The sequence below is a fragment of the Falco peregrinus genome, chromosome 12 (genome assembly GCF_023634155.1).
Source record: "Falco peregrinus isolate bFalPer1 chromosome 12, bFalPer1.pri, whole genome shotgun sequence".
Classification (NCBI taxonomy): Eukaryota; Metazoa; Chordata; class Aves; order Falconiformes; family Falconidae; genus Falco; species Falco peregrinus.
The window spans coordinates 9,145,592-9,162,707 of record NC_073732.1 but is presented as its reverse complement, the minus strand read 5'-3'; the positions used below and the strand labels follow the sequence as shown (position 1 = coordinate 9,162,707).

General features: G+C 44.2%; 1 protein-coding gene across 1 annotated transcript in view; it reads left to right on the top strand.

The window, feature by feature from the left end:
- Nucleotides 1–17,116, top strand: part of EPHA4 (EPH receptor A4) — a 107,165-nt gene that overhangs the window by 44,016 nt on the left and 46,033 nt on the right. Inside the window, 1 exon segment of the mRNA XM_055817483.1 lies at nt 14,300–14,638. Coding sequence (XP_055673458.1) covers nt 14,300–14,638 — 339 coding nt within the window.

The window sequence follows — 17,116 nt, the reverse complement described above, 5'->3', positions numbered from 1 at the left end:
CCAGCTGTTCTTCAGTCATGTACTCCTTTTCAGCTGCGAGTTTTGCTGGGTGGTGGTTAAGCAGGTCTCGGCATAGCCGGGAGCAGCTGCTTTTGCTTAGTAGGAAAGCAGAGAGGTCTGTATATTCCTTGCTAAACACTGACTGGGGATGGAGGTCTAACTGTATTGTGAAACCTTGCTGAAGTGGGTAGGAACATGCTTTTTATAATATAATCTATACTAGGAGACATAAAGCTTGAGCATTTTGATAGGAAAAATATCTTTATGCAACAATAAAACTATTGTTCCGAAGGAACACCCTAAATAACATTATACCAGCAAAAGTTTCTCATAAAGCCCTGTTCCTAGTGAATGATATCCTGACCAAATTGAAATCAAATTAGTAATCAACTGGTTGAATTTAAATAGGCACGTGCAGTGAGCGAAGTATGAGGAGAGAGCAAAACACTTCCAGATGGGGGAATTGTAAGCAAATGATGTTTGCTTGTATTGCAAAACGTACCCCTGCAAGCTTAGCCCTTTTTTGTCAAGTCTTGGGCCTGCTTCTGGCACCCGTCCCCATTGCTGTCTTTGGAGGTCAGTCAAAGTTGAAGTCCCTCATCTTGGTCTTTTACCCTGAAAATATGAAAAGGGAAGAAGAGAAGGCAAGGGCCATGGTGCTGGCCTCGGCCTTCATCTCTACAGCAGATGAGGGGGACTCGGCATGCAAACGCAAGCCAACGCCGCAATCCCATGGACAGCTGGTCTTGGAAAACAGGCCTGTCTCTGGAGGTCCCATTTCATAGCTTTGTATTTTCCTGTAGCTTAAGAGCTTCTTTTTATGTGACCCAAGGTGAAGGAAGATGCAGAGGTTATTTCTGAGCTGGTTTGTGGGGCGGCGTTGCTCCCGCGCTGACTGCTGTGCTGGCTGGCACCCCCTCTGCGAGGTCCATGTTAGCGGTGTTTGAGCGGTGCTGCGGTGGCCGTCCCTGCACGGGCACAAAGAGCAGCCCTGCGTGCCTGGTGCACCTCTGTGCTGCACAAGGAGTGGGGTGCAAGGGGCTTGCCGGGGGGGTTCATCCATTTGCTGTGCCCCCCCCCCCCGGGTAGCCACCTGCCCACGCACTGGTGGAAAGCGCCAGGAGGTGTTCAGAGGCCCCGGCTGAAGGCAGCCCCTCCGGGGGAAGCTCCCTGTTTGCCTGCCTTTCCTGACAAGATGTGGAGACAGAGGGGACCGTAAACATCAAAGGTTCTTTCAGATGGATTCAGGCTCTAATCAGTTCTTACCAGTTGGTTAAACCAGGTGACAAACCCAATTCCCTTGTGTTGACAGCCATAATAATCAGGCACCTTCTTTGTTCATTATGCTCTCTTTAACCCTGGTATTCTTATTCAGGCCTGCATTTAGTAATCGCTCAGTGTGACGGGGCACTAATGAAGAAATAAAACACAGTATATGAGATCTCTTCTTCTAGCAAAAAGATAGACTCTGCTCCACTGGCTTGTAAAATCAGGTTTCTGTTCACTTGGAGAACTATTAGACCAGGTGAATAAAAGTAACGTTGGGTAATTTGGAGAGAACACCTGGAATGGACTGTGGATTGATCCTTTCTTTATTATTTCTAAACACTTTTTAAGATGAAGAACTTCAGCCTTCTTAGGATGTGTTTTTGTAAAGCTTTCACCCTTGGCTATTGATTTTCCTCAGTAATAAACTGGCTGGTCTCGTCACTTATCTCACCTTCTAGGCTGAGAGAGGAAGCCTGTTACAACCTTCCATTAGCCTGATGATGCTAGTGGATGAAAGGGAATTAGAGAATTCCTCTTCCTTTTCCTTTCTCACAATTCCTGTGGTAAGTAATAAAAGAAATACCTGCTTCCTGATGCACTGCTCAGGAGTGGGTCTTGAGAGTTTTCTCATTCCATGACACCACTCTGACATCTCCATCCATTGCTGAGTTGTAAAAACTGTGCCTAGCCTTCAGGTAAGCCAGGCATCCTATCTAAACAAGTAACTCAAACTCCGGTTTTAGCATTCTGCTGTTTTAGCTCTGCTAGAGTGAGTTGTTACATCTGGCTTGAAGCTTGTACAAGTAGGAGCAGAATGTGGTGGGCCATGAGCGTGGGAGGTGGTGGGGTGGGCTGGGCTGTGTTGGAAGGCCAGGCATAGACACCCTGACATACACATGTTTACTGATGCATCTGTTCCCTCCAGCTTGTCTCATGGGGATAATCATCAGTGTGTCTGTCACCACTGAGGAGCAGAGCCGCCCTGGATCTGCTGCTTTGACCTGATTTGGGAATTTAGACTTTCAGCTCTGAAGCATGGTGGGCTTGTCAGCCGTGTGCTTTGGCTGGAGATGATATGATTGACCTGTAATAAGCTTGAGCACAAACTGTGGTAAACACGGATGCCTTTCCCTTTTGGAAGTATTGCAAAAATAATGTTAAGGCAGCTATTCAGACCCTCATTACATTTCAGCTCTTGCTAAGAGGGTGGGATTTTCATAAGGTTAGAAGTCTAATGGAGAATAAATTGCCGTACCAACACACAAATCCTTGAGGCTGGAAAGCAATCAGTCTCAATCATGGTCCTCATCCGTGAATTTCCTTCTGCATAAGCAGATACTCTCTGGATTGCAGCCTGGTGCAGGCAGGTGCAGTTCTCACCCAAGTTAATGGGCATTGGTCTTGTGTCCCCACTGTTAATGAGTTGAGTTCTCTAACTGTTTCTTAACAAACAATGCTCACATTATGAATGAGAACGGGACGGTTTTGTATTGTTTATATTGTCTGTTTGATTCAGATTATTAATGATTTTTAATTGGGAGCCCATTACAAAAGAGAGATTACCGGCATAGAGTGTCCGGCCTGAAACCTGTCTTGGTAAATGACCCTGAATAATTTAGTCTGTTGTGCCACCCAAACAGTGACTGATTGATTGATATTTTGGCGTGGCCTGAAATATTTCTAAAACGGTTGCATTTAAGGCAGTTTATACCGGAGAAGCTTGGAGATAATGAGAGCAAATTTAGTGAGATGCAAGAGAAAAGTGCCTGCTTTAAAAGGGCTTTCTCCAGTTTAGGTTATCAAGAAATCGAAGAGCCTGACTTCAAACAGCAAACATCACTTACTTGTCTTTACATTTGCCTCTTCTAATTGAATTTAGCGCACTGCTGTATTTCCTCCAGAAAGTATATTGTTTTTAAATTACCATTTCAGTGCTATTACTCAAGTCTCCTGCTTCTAATGCTTTCTGACAGTTATCAGCATAATGAACCATAATGAAATGATGAGCAATCTACAGTGGAAACTCAGTGTGGATTCCACTAGAGCTGTGTGACTGTGGTGTTAAAATTTGAATGCACATTAAAATAACACTGTCCTTATTTGTTTCCAAGGTCAGGGCTTTAAAAAAGGTCTGAAAGGTCTGAACACTTCAATTTTGTAAATGTTGCAGTCTAATATAAGCCCTTAACGGAATCTTGTGTTGCATTTAATATATCTCAGAGATAAATATTTGACCTGCATTTTCAAAAAAGAGTGAATTTACCTACCTAATAACTGTTCTTGCAAATGAGTAATTACACAGGAGCTGATTATTTGAGCATATGTTTATTATGATTGTTTAGACTTCTAAATAAACAAATGTGCTCTTTTTCCTTCAACTTAACTTGTGTCTCTTCCAAATTTCCAGACAGACGCCGATTATCACTGTTCTAGCTTTTAGAAGAACAAGAAAGTAGGGTACGATGCGCAGTCGTGCTGGCTAGTATGTCATGGGCGGCTTCGCCATGCTTCCTTCCCAGGGTTTGCACACTTGTCCTGGCACTGCTTCAGTCTAACCTCTGCTCTTGGAGCCCATTCTGTATAATAAGAAGTATGTGCCAATACAGCCTCTGATCTTCAGAAGTTAAATTTACGACATAATAATTCTTCCACTTCTTTATATATGTCCGTACCTTAAGGAAATTTTGTTCTTAAAACATCATATAAGGTTCATTATGTACACAGTACATCAAAATGTCTTTTAAGGTGCAGTATGGCAGTTGCAAGAGCAGAGGGAACAGTGGGCAGGCAGTATGGAGAGAGTGATTTTTCTTCTCCACGTAGGCTGGGAAAATAGACCATCCATTGCTGCATTGCTGCCAGACCGAGAGAAAGGGATTGTGAGTGATGGGAATCTCAAAGGAGAAGGCTGTCTCCCCTTGTCTGCGGTGACGGGCTGAATGAATTGAGAAAACATCGAATAAGAAGGGGAGTGGTTATGGCTTGAAGAGAAGGGAGTAATTTGACAATGTGTGTTTATAATCAGTAGACTTAAAATCATCGCTCCTTTAAATACAGCAGAACATTTATTAGCTGTCTTCTGATTTTCTGGCCAGAGCTTTAAATTAACAGAGTCATCTACTCAATTAAGAGGGGCTTTGATTTGGTTAGTCAGGACCCAGTTCTGTAGAGTTGTTGAAGTAAATTAGAGGGCTAACAGAGTAAGAAATTCAGCAGTTGGGCCAATGACAGAACAAATTATTTTTTGGTTGGATTTCTTTCCTGTCAGACTGTCAGATAACTTTTCTGGAATCCACAGTGGAATTCTTTTTATCTTGAAAGAGTGAGTGAACACAGGTGGTGTTGTCCGCAGCGCAGTGTGTTAGAGTAGATGCAATAATGTGTCTTAGCATAGGTGGCAATGTGAAATGTTCTTACACGGTGGTTTTTGGAAGAGAAACCCAGAGCCCACAGGGGTGGCACCTGCAAGCATCAGTTTTCCCCCACCTCTGCCAGTGGTAACTGCACCTCTTCGCTTCACTCCCTTAGCCTTGGAGGGAAGAGGAAATATTGATTGGATTGTTTGCCAGGTGAAAGGAACAAAGCCTTTTGTGAAGCTGGTAACCAGGGTTCTTTTGGCAAGTAAATAGGAAACTGTACGTGCCAGTAAAATGGGCATTGTATCATTGGCGCTGGTCCAGGATCCCTAGCTTGGCAGAACTCCCACTCAAGTCAAAGGAGTCTTGCCTGAGTAAATAAATTAAGAATTGTTTACCAAATCAGTTGCCTTATTAAAACCCAGTTGTAGTGCTAACCGTGCACGTAAAGAAGGGTGGTGAAAACAGAGCAGATGACTGATATTTCAAGTGGCTGCCGCATCTTGCAGGCTGTTGACTTTGGTCTCACCAGTTGTACAAACACATAACCTATAATGATAAATGGTCAGGAATAGCCAGGCAGACAAGAAGTGAGGGTTGTCCGAACTGTCAGTGTTTGTGTAAATTAGCCCACAGCAACAGGAGACCTGTCCACAACTGCTGAAAGAGGCAATTAGTGGCAGCAACATATACAACTGTCACAGGGAAGTGTGGGCTTTATTTCTAAGCCTAAACTTACACAGCCCAGGTGTTTACTCTGCATTATAACTTGTCTTTCAGATGGTTAAAGATCAACAACAAAAGCTTATCTGAAGGGCTTCGCAGCTCACGTGCCGAAACATTATTGACAGCTCCACAGTTGTACAGGTTTAATGAAGCTTTATGAGATGGAGAGGGGGCCAAAGTACTTCTTCTTGAAGGCTGTGCATGGCACTGCTTTGCCAGGCATTTTAGTGAGGGAACTTAAAGAGTTTATAGACATTGATTATTTAATAATTACTTTCTTTGCATCCGCTCTGAAAATAGCAAACTCTGTTTCACACTCAGCCCTGCCTCCAGGGAGGTGAATTTTAGGATCATGATCAAGTTAAAGAGTATTGATTAGAATTGTTAAAGGCTATTTGTACCATGACGGCATCGGGAGGCTTTGTTGAGAGAGCAGCGGCACGGTCATGGTGGGGATGCTGGCAACGCAACTTAAGAGCCTTAGCAGAGTCGTACTGCCTCTTCGTGCCTGAGCTAGCCCCTCAAAGGTGCTCGATGTACTTGAAAGACATTCCATGGCGCTTTGTAGGTATGCTCCAAAGATATTTGGAGTTTTTCATTGCATGGATCTTTTCTTGTTTTAAACCTCTTTATTTGTTCGCTGTATTCTTGCTGCGTTGTGCACAAAACCTGGCTTTCAGATCTTGGATAGCAGGTGTGGTAAACTTTTCACAGCTCCTGATAGTGCATTTCTAGTTAGGTTTTCTTGCTATTAGACCGTTGGATGCTTACTTCCAGGTGCCTGCTGCTCCTGTAACTTATCAAAGACTTAAATGCTCCTCTGTAGTATGGCCAAGGCCAAGTTGCCAATTCAAAACAGGCTGGTTCGTACTAGGCTCTTTTTAAATGACGGTGAGTCATAGCAACCTTCCCTGTTGCATGAATCTTGTTTATTATGTAGCAAATTAGTTCAAGATTTCTGAATACCCTGAGTTCCCTTTGAAATCACCAGAGATGAAGAGGGTCAGTGTCTCCGGAGCAGGCTCATAAAGAGGATCCTTTTGTCAGTCCTGGTCCAAAGCCCATTGAAGCCTGCTGGTCTCCCTGATTGACTTTGATTAGCAAAGCTGGTGCTCCGCTGCATTTAGCAGTATGTTTATAGGATTTTCTCAGTTCAGGGGTTAAGTTAGAAAGCTTCAAACTGCAGCAGGTTCTTGTGTAATTTTTGCTGTTTGTTGGAATAATTTTTAATCCTTATTAAGCTAAGGTCTACTTTTTCTGCCTCAAAGAGAGGTGATATTTTCCTCGAGGAGAGTGCAGGAATCGTTAAAGAAGATTAAAGTCTTTCCTACATGCTTGAGGTTTCCTGATGCCTGGTGGGAATTGCCAATGAAGCTTCCTTCCGATTTCACACTGTCAGGCGAACACAGACTGAATGCAGGGTGACAACCCACTTGAAAATAATTATCCATTGCCCTGGCTGCAGACACATCTGTTACCTGATAGAGAAATGTGCTTTTACACACGTGCACACACAGATTGAGTATATTATTTTTTAAATAATTTTCTCCTTCCAGGGCTCAAAAGCTTCATCGTGCTTGTTACTTAGTCACGTACATACCTTTTGAAAGCATATTGCTTTTAAAGGAAGGTGCATTTCAAATGCACTGATCTGGTGACTGGCTGGGTGCTCCTAACGAAGGCTTGCCTTCTTGAGGTTGTATGTTTGGAATATCTCCATTAGCACTTCCATGGAGAGTGTGGGTTTCAGCTTGCATTTTTAATAGATCTCCTCCCGCAGGTAGATCTTGCATGGTAATAAATATTAACCGTACCATAGGTTAGTAGTAAACAGATGTGGTTACAGTCCAGATACTGATAATATCAGTTTAGTCCTTCATGGGTAATGTTGCTGCCAAAATAATCCACTACCAGTGTTGGTCGAGAACGAAGCTGGCACAAAGAAAGAGGCTGCTGGTAGGGAGCCCTCTGCCAGGGGACAGGCTGTGGCAGATTGCGGGCAGATGGCTGTTCGTGGCTTAAGAGCTTTATTTTGGGTGCCATCAGAGCGGGTTTCTTGTAAGTGCTAAATTAACTTTAAAGGCATTAAGTGTCAGAACCCTGTGCTGAGGTGCTTTTTGGTTTGCTTTGTGGTGGTTTTGCTTTTCTGTTGAAGAAAACAGTATCTTGTGGCTACTTGGGTCTGATAAAATTGGCCAAACCAAAGCCCACAACTTTAGCTTTGGTGCTTTTTTCCATGGGACCTCTGAAAAAAAGAAAAAAGGATTTTTTTTTTTTTTTACTTGCCTGTAGTTTTGTGAATAAAAGCTGTTTGCCTAAAGTTTGGAGCTGCTAGTTGTCTAAAAGTGGGATTTTGGCATCCTATCATTCTGGGGCAGCACAGAGCCAAGCTGCAAGTTCCTCCTTATTTCTTGTCATTTTATGGGACAGCAGAGTCACTCAGGAGCTGTTTTGCTGGGAAACATTTCTTTCTCTTCTCCTTTCACTGCCCTTTAATCCACGCCTCCTAACCATGCACTGTTGCTGAACTAAATTAACTGGTTTAGTGAAGACAGTATTCTTTATGTCAAACAAGTCTGTCTGGTCCAGTTGTAGAGAACTGTAATTGAATTGACTGCGTACACCCACAGAGACTTTTAGAGAAGCACCTTGCTGGGCAGATCAGGAATAAAAAAGGAAGATGTAAAACCAGGCTTATTAAAACCTTTGTCATAACCATTTAAATACAGTTCTTCAGCATGGTGCACTTGCAGTTCTACCTTCAGATCCCAGGGTTAGTTTCCACAGGTATTTTTCAGTTGCGTAGATCGGTCAGGTTTACAGCTGTAGGGAGAAAGGGTCGGCTGACTGGGTTGGAATCTGTCTGCACGCCTGACAAACCGTGCCTGTCTGCCTGTCTGGCTCGAGTCCCTCCAGCTCCAGGAGCCCAGCTCCAGCACGTTCTTTGAGATGGGTTTGTGGTATGCGGAATTTGTGAGGGAAGAGGCTCTCTCCTTTGGACTCGTGGCTTCGTGGTGGTGCTGAACTCGCAGTCCTGGCGCACTGTCTTGGCGCACCCCGGTTAGACCCCGTCGTGGGCACACCGAGGGTCCTGGCGCCTGTGCTTTCCCCTTGGCGTGCATGAAGGGCTGGGCAAGACCGATCCCTGAGGGCAGTAGGAATATTCACTCAGTTGCAGCTAATTGTCTTTATGCTATTTGCCTTTGAAATCATTCAGAGTTAAAGGCAGACTTTCTTTTTCCTTGGCTGAATGATTATTACCAGTGCCCCACTAGGTTGAACCTCCTGCACTTGTACTGTTATCCTTTGATGGCAGGAAGAAAGGGGCTTTGGGATAACTTCCTCAGCAGGATGGTACCCAAAAAACAGGCAAATAACCTGTTGATGGTTGAGCCAACAACCTCTGATGGTCCCTCAGCGCGTAGGGCAGCTGATTTAAATGCAAAGTACATACCTTGCAAATAAACAGTTTACTGAAATGTCATTATGCCCGGTGCTGGTCTGCAGCCTGCTTCGCTTCACAGCCCTGACCCCGTGCCATCTGCACCCCACTGCCTGGATAGCAAGTTCATTACTGGGTCTTCGCTGTGGAAGCTGTGAGTCACTTCTGTGCTTGGACCAGGCTCCATCCCCGGTATGAATCACAGAGGCTCCCTAACTATGCTCACGGAGACCTGGAATCCACAGGGAGCTGGCACATGTATTAATGTGGCACACAGGTCATGTAGCACACGGCGTTGTCCTGTGGTCTGGAAGGTAGGAGGGAGCTCCTCAGGTGTTGATACATGTGCTCGTCATGGCTTTTATCAGGCTTTTTCAAGTCTTGCAGTGGCATGTGCAGGAGCTGACTGGAGAGGAACCAGAGTGTTCTGTGGGAAGGCAGAGACAGAAGTATTGATGGATGAAAAGTTAAAATGCAGCATGAGGTTGTAGTGAGAGTGCTAAAATACATCACTCCTTTTAGTACGGGTAATACTCGTCCTTTTAACCCCTTAAAAGCTCTGTTTTTCTGAATAGTCATTGGATGTGGGATACAACATTGTCCTCAAGACAGATGGATCTGTCTGTCTGTGGGGGTAAGAAACGGGTAGATATAATGGCTATAGCTTATTGCAGCAAGAGAAAGCCAAACAATCGGCATTGCCCAATAATTTAAGTAAATCTAATAGGAGGGTTGAGGAAGATAGCAAGATTAGCTTGACAAAGATTATTTGTTGCTAAACAGACTCTTCGGTGTTTCCCGGAGCCCTGACACACACCATGAACTGCTCCACCCAGGGCCTTTCCATTTGTTTCATGGCTCAGTTGATTTTGATGGGTTTATTGTGAAGCAAGATTTATGGAGCCCCAGGAAGGAATAAAATTAAAAACTTCCGTTCCCTGCGCTCCCATGGAGGAGCTCCCCCTGTGTCTGCTCACGGTGCTGGTAAATGGGCTGGGTGGGGGATCCGGCTTCGAGGCCCCATGAACAAACCGTGCCCTCTTTGCAGTCCCTGATGGGAAAAGTGGGAGCAGCTCTGTGGATCCATCCCTCAGGTTCTGTTGGCTTGGGCACGGAAAGTGAGAGCACCTGCCTTCCTAACATCATCAAATGAATTTTAAAATTAGTTGTTTGTCAAAATAAAAAGTCTCTAATATATTTTTTTTTTCCCCTGTAGGAACTGTCGCTTTTTTTAAGACCTTCTGGGCAGTGTGGCAGTCTTAACTCCGTGCTTCCAGAATGCCAAATGGCTCATGCTATGGCATGCTTCCATCAGCAGCAGTTTTAGGAAAAGTGCTGTAAATTATGGGACTTAGGACAAAATCGCAGGCGCTGGCATCAGTTTGAGGCATAGCTGCCTGTCTCCCCTCTCATCTGCCCCATAGCTAGTTTTTTCTGCCAGAGGGTTTATGTCAGGGTAGTGGTCTGGCTGGCAGGACGCTGTTCCTGCGGGATCCTTCTAGCTGAGTTTGTGTGGGAACTGTGCTGGCACTTTCAGCCTGCCAGGGCCCTGAAAGGGTTTTCATCTTATCTAGCGGCAGTGGCTCTGTTGTCAGAAACAAAGCAAATCCTGATCACCATTGAAGGAGCAGATACGCCCTGTGTTTCAACATCTGAAACCAGGCCCATCAATCTGAAACTATTCCCCACTCCCAGTGCCAACAGCTCCATTGATGATTAGGCTCCAGAAAGAAAAGAAATTGCTTTTCCCCTCACTGTAATGTCAGCCCACCATTTGGAGACTCCCCCGCATCTTCCTTTTCATTCTGGAGGTGGTGCACTCATCTCTGTGACCTGCAAGCATCTGCTTCCCAGGTTTTCCGCTTCACTGCGTCTCTGTTTAGACACTGCAATGCCCTGTCCCACATACTAATTACTGACTTTTTGCTTCTGAGGAGCTTGATTCATTCTGGCATATTTTCCCATGTGAAACTGGACCTAGAGCCTTGGAAAATATCTTAATGGACATCAGAGTAAGTCAGAGTTTAACCCCAAACTGGCTGCTATATCTGAGCTAAAAGGCACATCTTTCAGACTGTAACTATGGCAGTGTGAACCTTCCTCGCGGGGAGTACTTTCCTTTGCGAATATCCCCCTGAAATGAGGGCAACCTGGCAGAGCCGGGCGTTGCTCAGGGAGGGGAGGTGTTTGCACTGGCACCACCAACTCTCCTGGCTGCACTCCGAGCCGATGCTCTCGCCTGGGTGATTGCAGCAAGTGATCGCTCTGTAAGAAAACACCTTTTGCTTTTTTTTCCACTGTAGAGCTCTTGTGATTTCCCACAGGAGCAGTTTCTGTGTAGGGCTTGCTGCTGCCAGGTACTGAGTGGCTTCTGGGAGGACACGTCCTCAGCTTCCACCAGCTCCGGCAGCCGCTCTGATGAGGTCAGACCTTTGCTGCACAGCATGGACTTAGGTTTGCAGTCTGCTGAGGCTGTTGGTTTCCTCCAGAGGCTTTTGTTTGCTCTCCTGAATGTTGTCACCTTGTGCACCTGCCTGCCCTGAAGAGAGAACCCTGGCGTGGGGCAGTTTGGGGAGTTTTGGGGTAGAAGGGGTTTAGATCGGCTCCTGCTCAGCAGTTCTCGTGCTGCCACTCGAGCATGATTTCAGGAGTTTCTTCCACCTCATTGCACTCGGAGTGTATTTTTGAAAAGGAGGTTTGTGTGTTTGCAGGCTAAGCAGAAACTGCTTTCTCCAGCTCAGGGGAGCCGGCAAACCCAGCTTTTTTTTCCCTGGCAAAAGCAAGGAAGAAGAGCTGGTTATGGGGCAGAGGCACGGGGCTGAGACTTGGAAGAGTTGTGACTGATGCCCAGATGTGCAGGACACGTCTTGTGTGCCCTTGTCGTCTCACTGCATCTCCCTCTATCTCAGTTTCCACATGACGAACACAGATTAAAACTAGTTTATTTTCCTTTTCTTTCTCTGTTAGTTTCTAAGCATTTTTGGAGCAGGAAACATCTCTTACTGTGTTTGGTAACTGGTCATTGAGTAAAAGGGTTTTGTCCTTAGGATTCCTAAACACTGCCAGTGTATAAATAAAAGTCATGAATGGCAGCCGGTGGTGCAGCAGGCAGGAGGGCTCCCCATCGCAGAGGCTGGCCCAGGTTCTCTCTTCTTGCAGTAATTCTACCTGTCAGCCCTGATTAACTCAGAGACTATTTCAGGAGTTTGGCAGGAAGGGAGGATTTCCCTCTTTTCAAAATGAGTATATTAATTTCCTATTTCTGAAGCAAGCACAGAGAAACAACCTTGCTCAGCTACTCCTGCAGCAGAGTCCTTTCATATAGATACTGAAGATAAGTAGATACATTTGACCTCTATGTAATTTAAGACTCTTTTCTTAACCTACCTGCCTCTCCTAAAATAAAAAGTCCTGTCTCCTGTTAAACATGTATTACATCCTGGCAGCTTCAAGCACAGACCGAAGGATGTGATTTAGCCTTCAAAACCTTTTCCTCCACTGCGTGCTCAGGTGCTTTTAGATGCACCTGATGAATCGAGGCAGCCAGAATAATCTTCACCGTAGTCACCTCTGAACGGCTTAACCTCTTTGCTGCTACACTTGAGTCTCTTTGCAATTTCAGCAGAATTTCACCATAATTTATTTGGTTCCCATCTTACCCTGATGACTGTGTTTGTACCTTTGGAATATGAGAGCCTATGATTGATTTATTTGTACAGTTAATGAAACTGTTGGTGCTGGTTGAGGTTTTTTTTTTCCAGTTTCAAAATGTTTGACAAATAACAGAAATGGAAAACCTGGAAGGAAACTTGCCAGAACTTTCTCTTTCCCTTCCTTTTCTACCAGGAAATCTTGTTGAACTTATTTTAATTTCCAACCATCAAAATCTACTTCGATGGAATTTAAGCTTTCGGAAGCTCTCCTGTGTCTTGAACAAAAATTGAATCTGTGACTTTCTACAAAATAATGTCCAGTATTTTTCTAGGAATGATATTTGTATTTAAAGCTCTAACTACGAGTAATTATTAAGGACTTCCATTTGTACTGTATTCTGGTTTGGATCATGATATTTTGCAAGCTTTGTTCTCGCTCTGTTTCATTTCTGTTCGATACAGTATTGACCTTCTATCCTGTCCCAAAGTATCTGTGTGTGTGTGTAGCCAGAGCACCCTTGTGCTCTGCCCCAAAGAGGCTGCCTTTATCTGGTCAGTGAAGCTTTTCGTGATGTATGAAATACCCATCTGTTTCACGGGGTTGCTCTGAACCATCCTCATTAAATTTAAGGGTACGAAAAGTGTGTCTCACCTGAACTGTATTGAAATTAAATTAAGAGTCAGAGGATTAGCTCTTTGCATTTTCAATTTGCTCGTTGGTTTTGGGCTTGTGGAGATTTAAGCATATAAATAAGATTTCTGCCTGTTCCGTTGGTTACGGTGCGAGGCAGGGCACTGCTGGAGGCTCTTCGCCCAGTGGGGCAGAACTGACCATTATGGTCCCAGCGGGTTGCTGAGGGTGCCGGGAGGAGCTGTGTCCCTTGGGCTCGGCTCTGCTTTGCTGCTGCCACCCCTTCCTTGTGCCCAGCTCTGCCCTTCTGCTCAGGGAGGTCCTCCCCAGCCTGCCTTTGGCTCCATCCCCAAATTCCATAGTCCCTGTGCTGGAACCAGCTGGGAACTGTTTGGCAGTGTGTTTGAGTCTTAATGTCTCCTGTTCCCGTGGTGCAACAGCTGTCCTTGTGTCTCTGATTCAGCCTGATTTCCAAGCTTTCTCTATGGTCTCTTGTTTCCTGACCAGTTTTCTTGTATCAGCTCTTCTTTCAGCTGTTTCATAGTATTTTCCTTCCCAATTCTTTCACATTCTCTGGCATTCTCCTATTGTAACCCTTATTCTCTGTCCTTCAGAGCCTTAGTTCTGTGCCTTGCTTTCTACTCAGATCTCCTTCCTGCATCCCAAAGTGTCATGTCCAGCTCTGTGCTTGATGGGCTTCAGTGTTCCCTGAATGTGATCTGACATAAACTTGTCTGGAAAATATTGCACTTCTATTCTTAAGAAAAAAATACCAGGAGATCAGCAGTTTCAATGAGAGTCTGTCGGTAGGTAGTGGGGGACCTTGAAAATCTCAACTGAAGCAGGAATTTGTGTGATTGATGGTTTGCTTAGGGGGTCATGGAAAAATGAATGTAAAATATGTAATTTTTAAGTTTTTCATCAGAAGTATAAATGGTGAAAGTGGAAAAAACTCCACTCCTGTTTATTTACAATATTGGGCTTTCCAGATCATTTAGAGCTGGAAAATACTGTTAATTCATCAGATGAAGGGATCAAAGTTTGACTTACCAGTTCATTTTTCATCTTTATTAAGAACACACAGAAGTAAAATTATGTGTGGTCTCTGTTGTCCTTGACATAATTGGGAGTTGTGCATGCTCAGTATCACCCGGGACCTTCAGTCTGAAGGTGCTATGTAAGCTTTTTGCAGTTACTAAAAATGTGAGCTTCTTCTCTCTAGGCCCTCCGTCTGCTCCCCAGAACCTGATTTCCAATGTCAATGAGACGTCTGTGAACTTGGAGTGGAGCCCACCCCAGAACAGAGGTGGTCGGGAAGACATCTCCTACAACGTGGTCTGCAAGCGGTGCGGTGCGGGTGACCTGAGCCGCTGCCGGTCCTGTGGCAGCGGTGTGCACTTCAGCCCCCAGCAGAATGGCTTGAAAACCACCAAGGTCTCCATTACCGACCTCCTGGCACACACTAACTACACCTTTGAAGTCTGGGCGGTGAATGGAGTGTCCAAACAAAATCCAAGCCAGGACCAAGCTGTGTCAGTCACTGTGACAACTAACCAAGCAGGTAGGAGCCTGAATGCAAATTCTTTTCCTCTCTCTCCTGCCTGTTTTTTTAGGAAAGCTGTGATTTCCATTGCATTTAACATTAGCAAATGAATGCAGGGAGCCCTAAGATGCATAACTGGGTCAAACCCTTATTTCCTGCTTATTTATATGGCTAGTTTAAATTCTTTACATCTAGAAAAACAGAGGAGGGTTTGACTGCGGTAGCTGGGAGCAGAGCGGTGCTGCAGCATGCTGCGAGGACGCTGGGAGGCATTCTGCAGAAGCAGAACAGCACGGCTGCCCTGGCATTGCGAGGGGACAGAGCCAGGGCCACCAGTAGCTCGGCCCTTTGTAGGGGAGACCCTGCACATGGACACAAATGGGCCCTGGGTGTTTACAGAGGGCGAAATAGGTGCTTGGGAAGCGCAGGGTTGTGCTTCTGCCATCTTCCAAAAAGGGCTCTGTGAGATTCAGAAAGATGAGTCTCACTTGCTCGCCTGCCTGCTCTCCTTCTCTCCTGCAAAGTCAATTAGATTCTGTCCCATTGTTAAATAAATACCTCCTTAACCAGCTGCTAACAACGTTTCAATTGATCAGAGCTGGCATTACTTTAGAAATCCTATATGGGCTTTCATCTTCGTGCTGGCTGATTTTTGCCTTTCATTCATCCGGGAGAGTGAAATACTATTTCTGTTTATACCTGATTATTTCAGGTACCCTAGGCAGTTCGACTTTTTTCTGCCCCCTGTGCTTGCCCTAGTAAAGGCTGCTGCAGCAGATCACAGTTTCATTTTGATGATCGTTTGTATGATTTTATTTCTTTAATTACATGAAAACATTTCTTGTATGCAGCTAGCTAAGATTTCAAGCACAGGTTTCCAGTTGAATTTTTAATTTAATGCACAAAATTACATACATTTAAATATGGCACTCTTCTGTATGCAAATTAGTTATCCAGACTGTCAGACTGGCTACAAGACCGTCAAACCTGTTATCTAATCGCTTACAGCACTGATTGCCTTCAAGTCCCACAGATGCTGCAGGCATTCAGCACCTTGGAGGCTAGCTTACAGGGTTATCATTTATCGTTAGACTTCTCGTGTATGGTACAGTATTAATATCGCCTATTTTGATAGTACTGGACTCTGTAAATATTGTGATTTCTGTTTACTAGATGTGGGTGAAAAATAGGTATGCATAGTCTAAATCTACAAATTTTAGTTGTAGTCCAGAGCACTTCAATATTAACAGTGGGAGGGAGATATGTTCAGTTTTGCAGTGACAGTTACAAGCAAAATTGTCAAGTCCATGCTGAAGCTCCTTTGAAAACCTAGTCCAGTGGTTTTTGTTCTTTACACATACAGTTGACAGCATGGCTTTTAAATTATGATTCAAAAAATCAAACTATTGCTCTGCCTGGTGAAAAGAAGACTAATAGAGAACAGGGGCTGTTACAGAGTCTTGGGAGAAAGCTGTGGGAGAATGCTGTCATACACTATACGGAAAGAGAAGGTTGAGAACAGCGGCAGGGACAGTGTTTTGTGCTATGGATGCCTAGCAAAGAGAGTATTTCTGACTGATTTTGGCATGTGTAAGGATTAGTGGATGCGTATATGCATGAATAAGTAAGTGGGATCAGTCTACCGTGTGAAAATTCTACCATCTTACGCTTTAATATGCAAACCAAAATCTGATTGAATATGCAAATAAGAATTGATTTTGTTTATTATCCATGAGTAGCAGTTCTTCACATCAGGAAATTTGTATTTTTGCCAACACTTCCAATTTTGAAACATGCCCAGTCTATCAAATGCTTCAGAGGGCCGGAGAAAACTGTACTGATACAAATGAAAATTAATTCCAAGGTACTGGCGTTCTCCAGTTCTTCATACAATTTTGTATATTCTGCTGCTTAGAAGATCTAAACAGAAATGTGTAGCCTAAACCTAGAGATCTCAACGGAGATAATCAGTCCTTACATATGCAAATAATCCCATTGATTTCAGTGAAACTGTTTGCTTAAGTAAAGGTTTGTAAAGTTGGACCCTTGGGTTTTACAAGTACTGATCTGTTTAATCATTGTAAATGTGTGTCTGGGGTGCATTAAAATTCTTGTGCCACTAATTTTCTTTCACTATATTTCATTATAAAGAAATCATGTCATGATAGAGCACTGCCACAGGCTTGGTTTTGATCTTGCACCTTTCTTACACTGATGTAAAGCTACCTTGGTTTCCTTGCAGCAATTTCTAAATTCAGGTTAGAGCCAAGCTCCTTTAATAGCACTCTTTCCCTGTTTTGCTAATAGAAATGAGCTACGAACACTGAAAATCTGTAAATGACTTTATTGTTTTTGCTATCTGTGCTTGTGCTTTCCAACATTTGATAAAAAAAATTTGTTATTAATGTGGCTCTTTAGTTCTTTAGGTATGAGCAGTGCTTTTGGGTTGTATTCTGGGGAATTTGCTGGCATTGTTTGCGAGAGGTGCATCTTAGA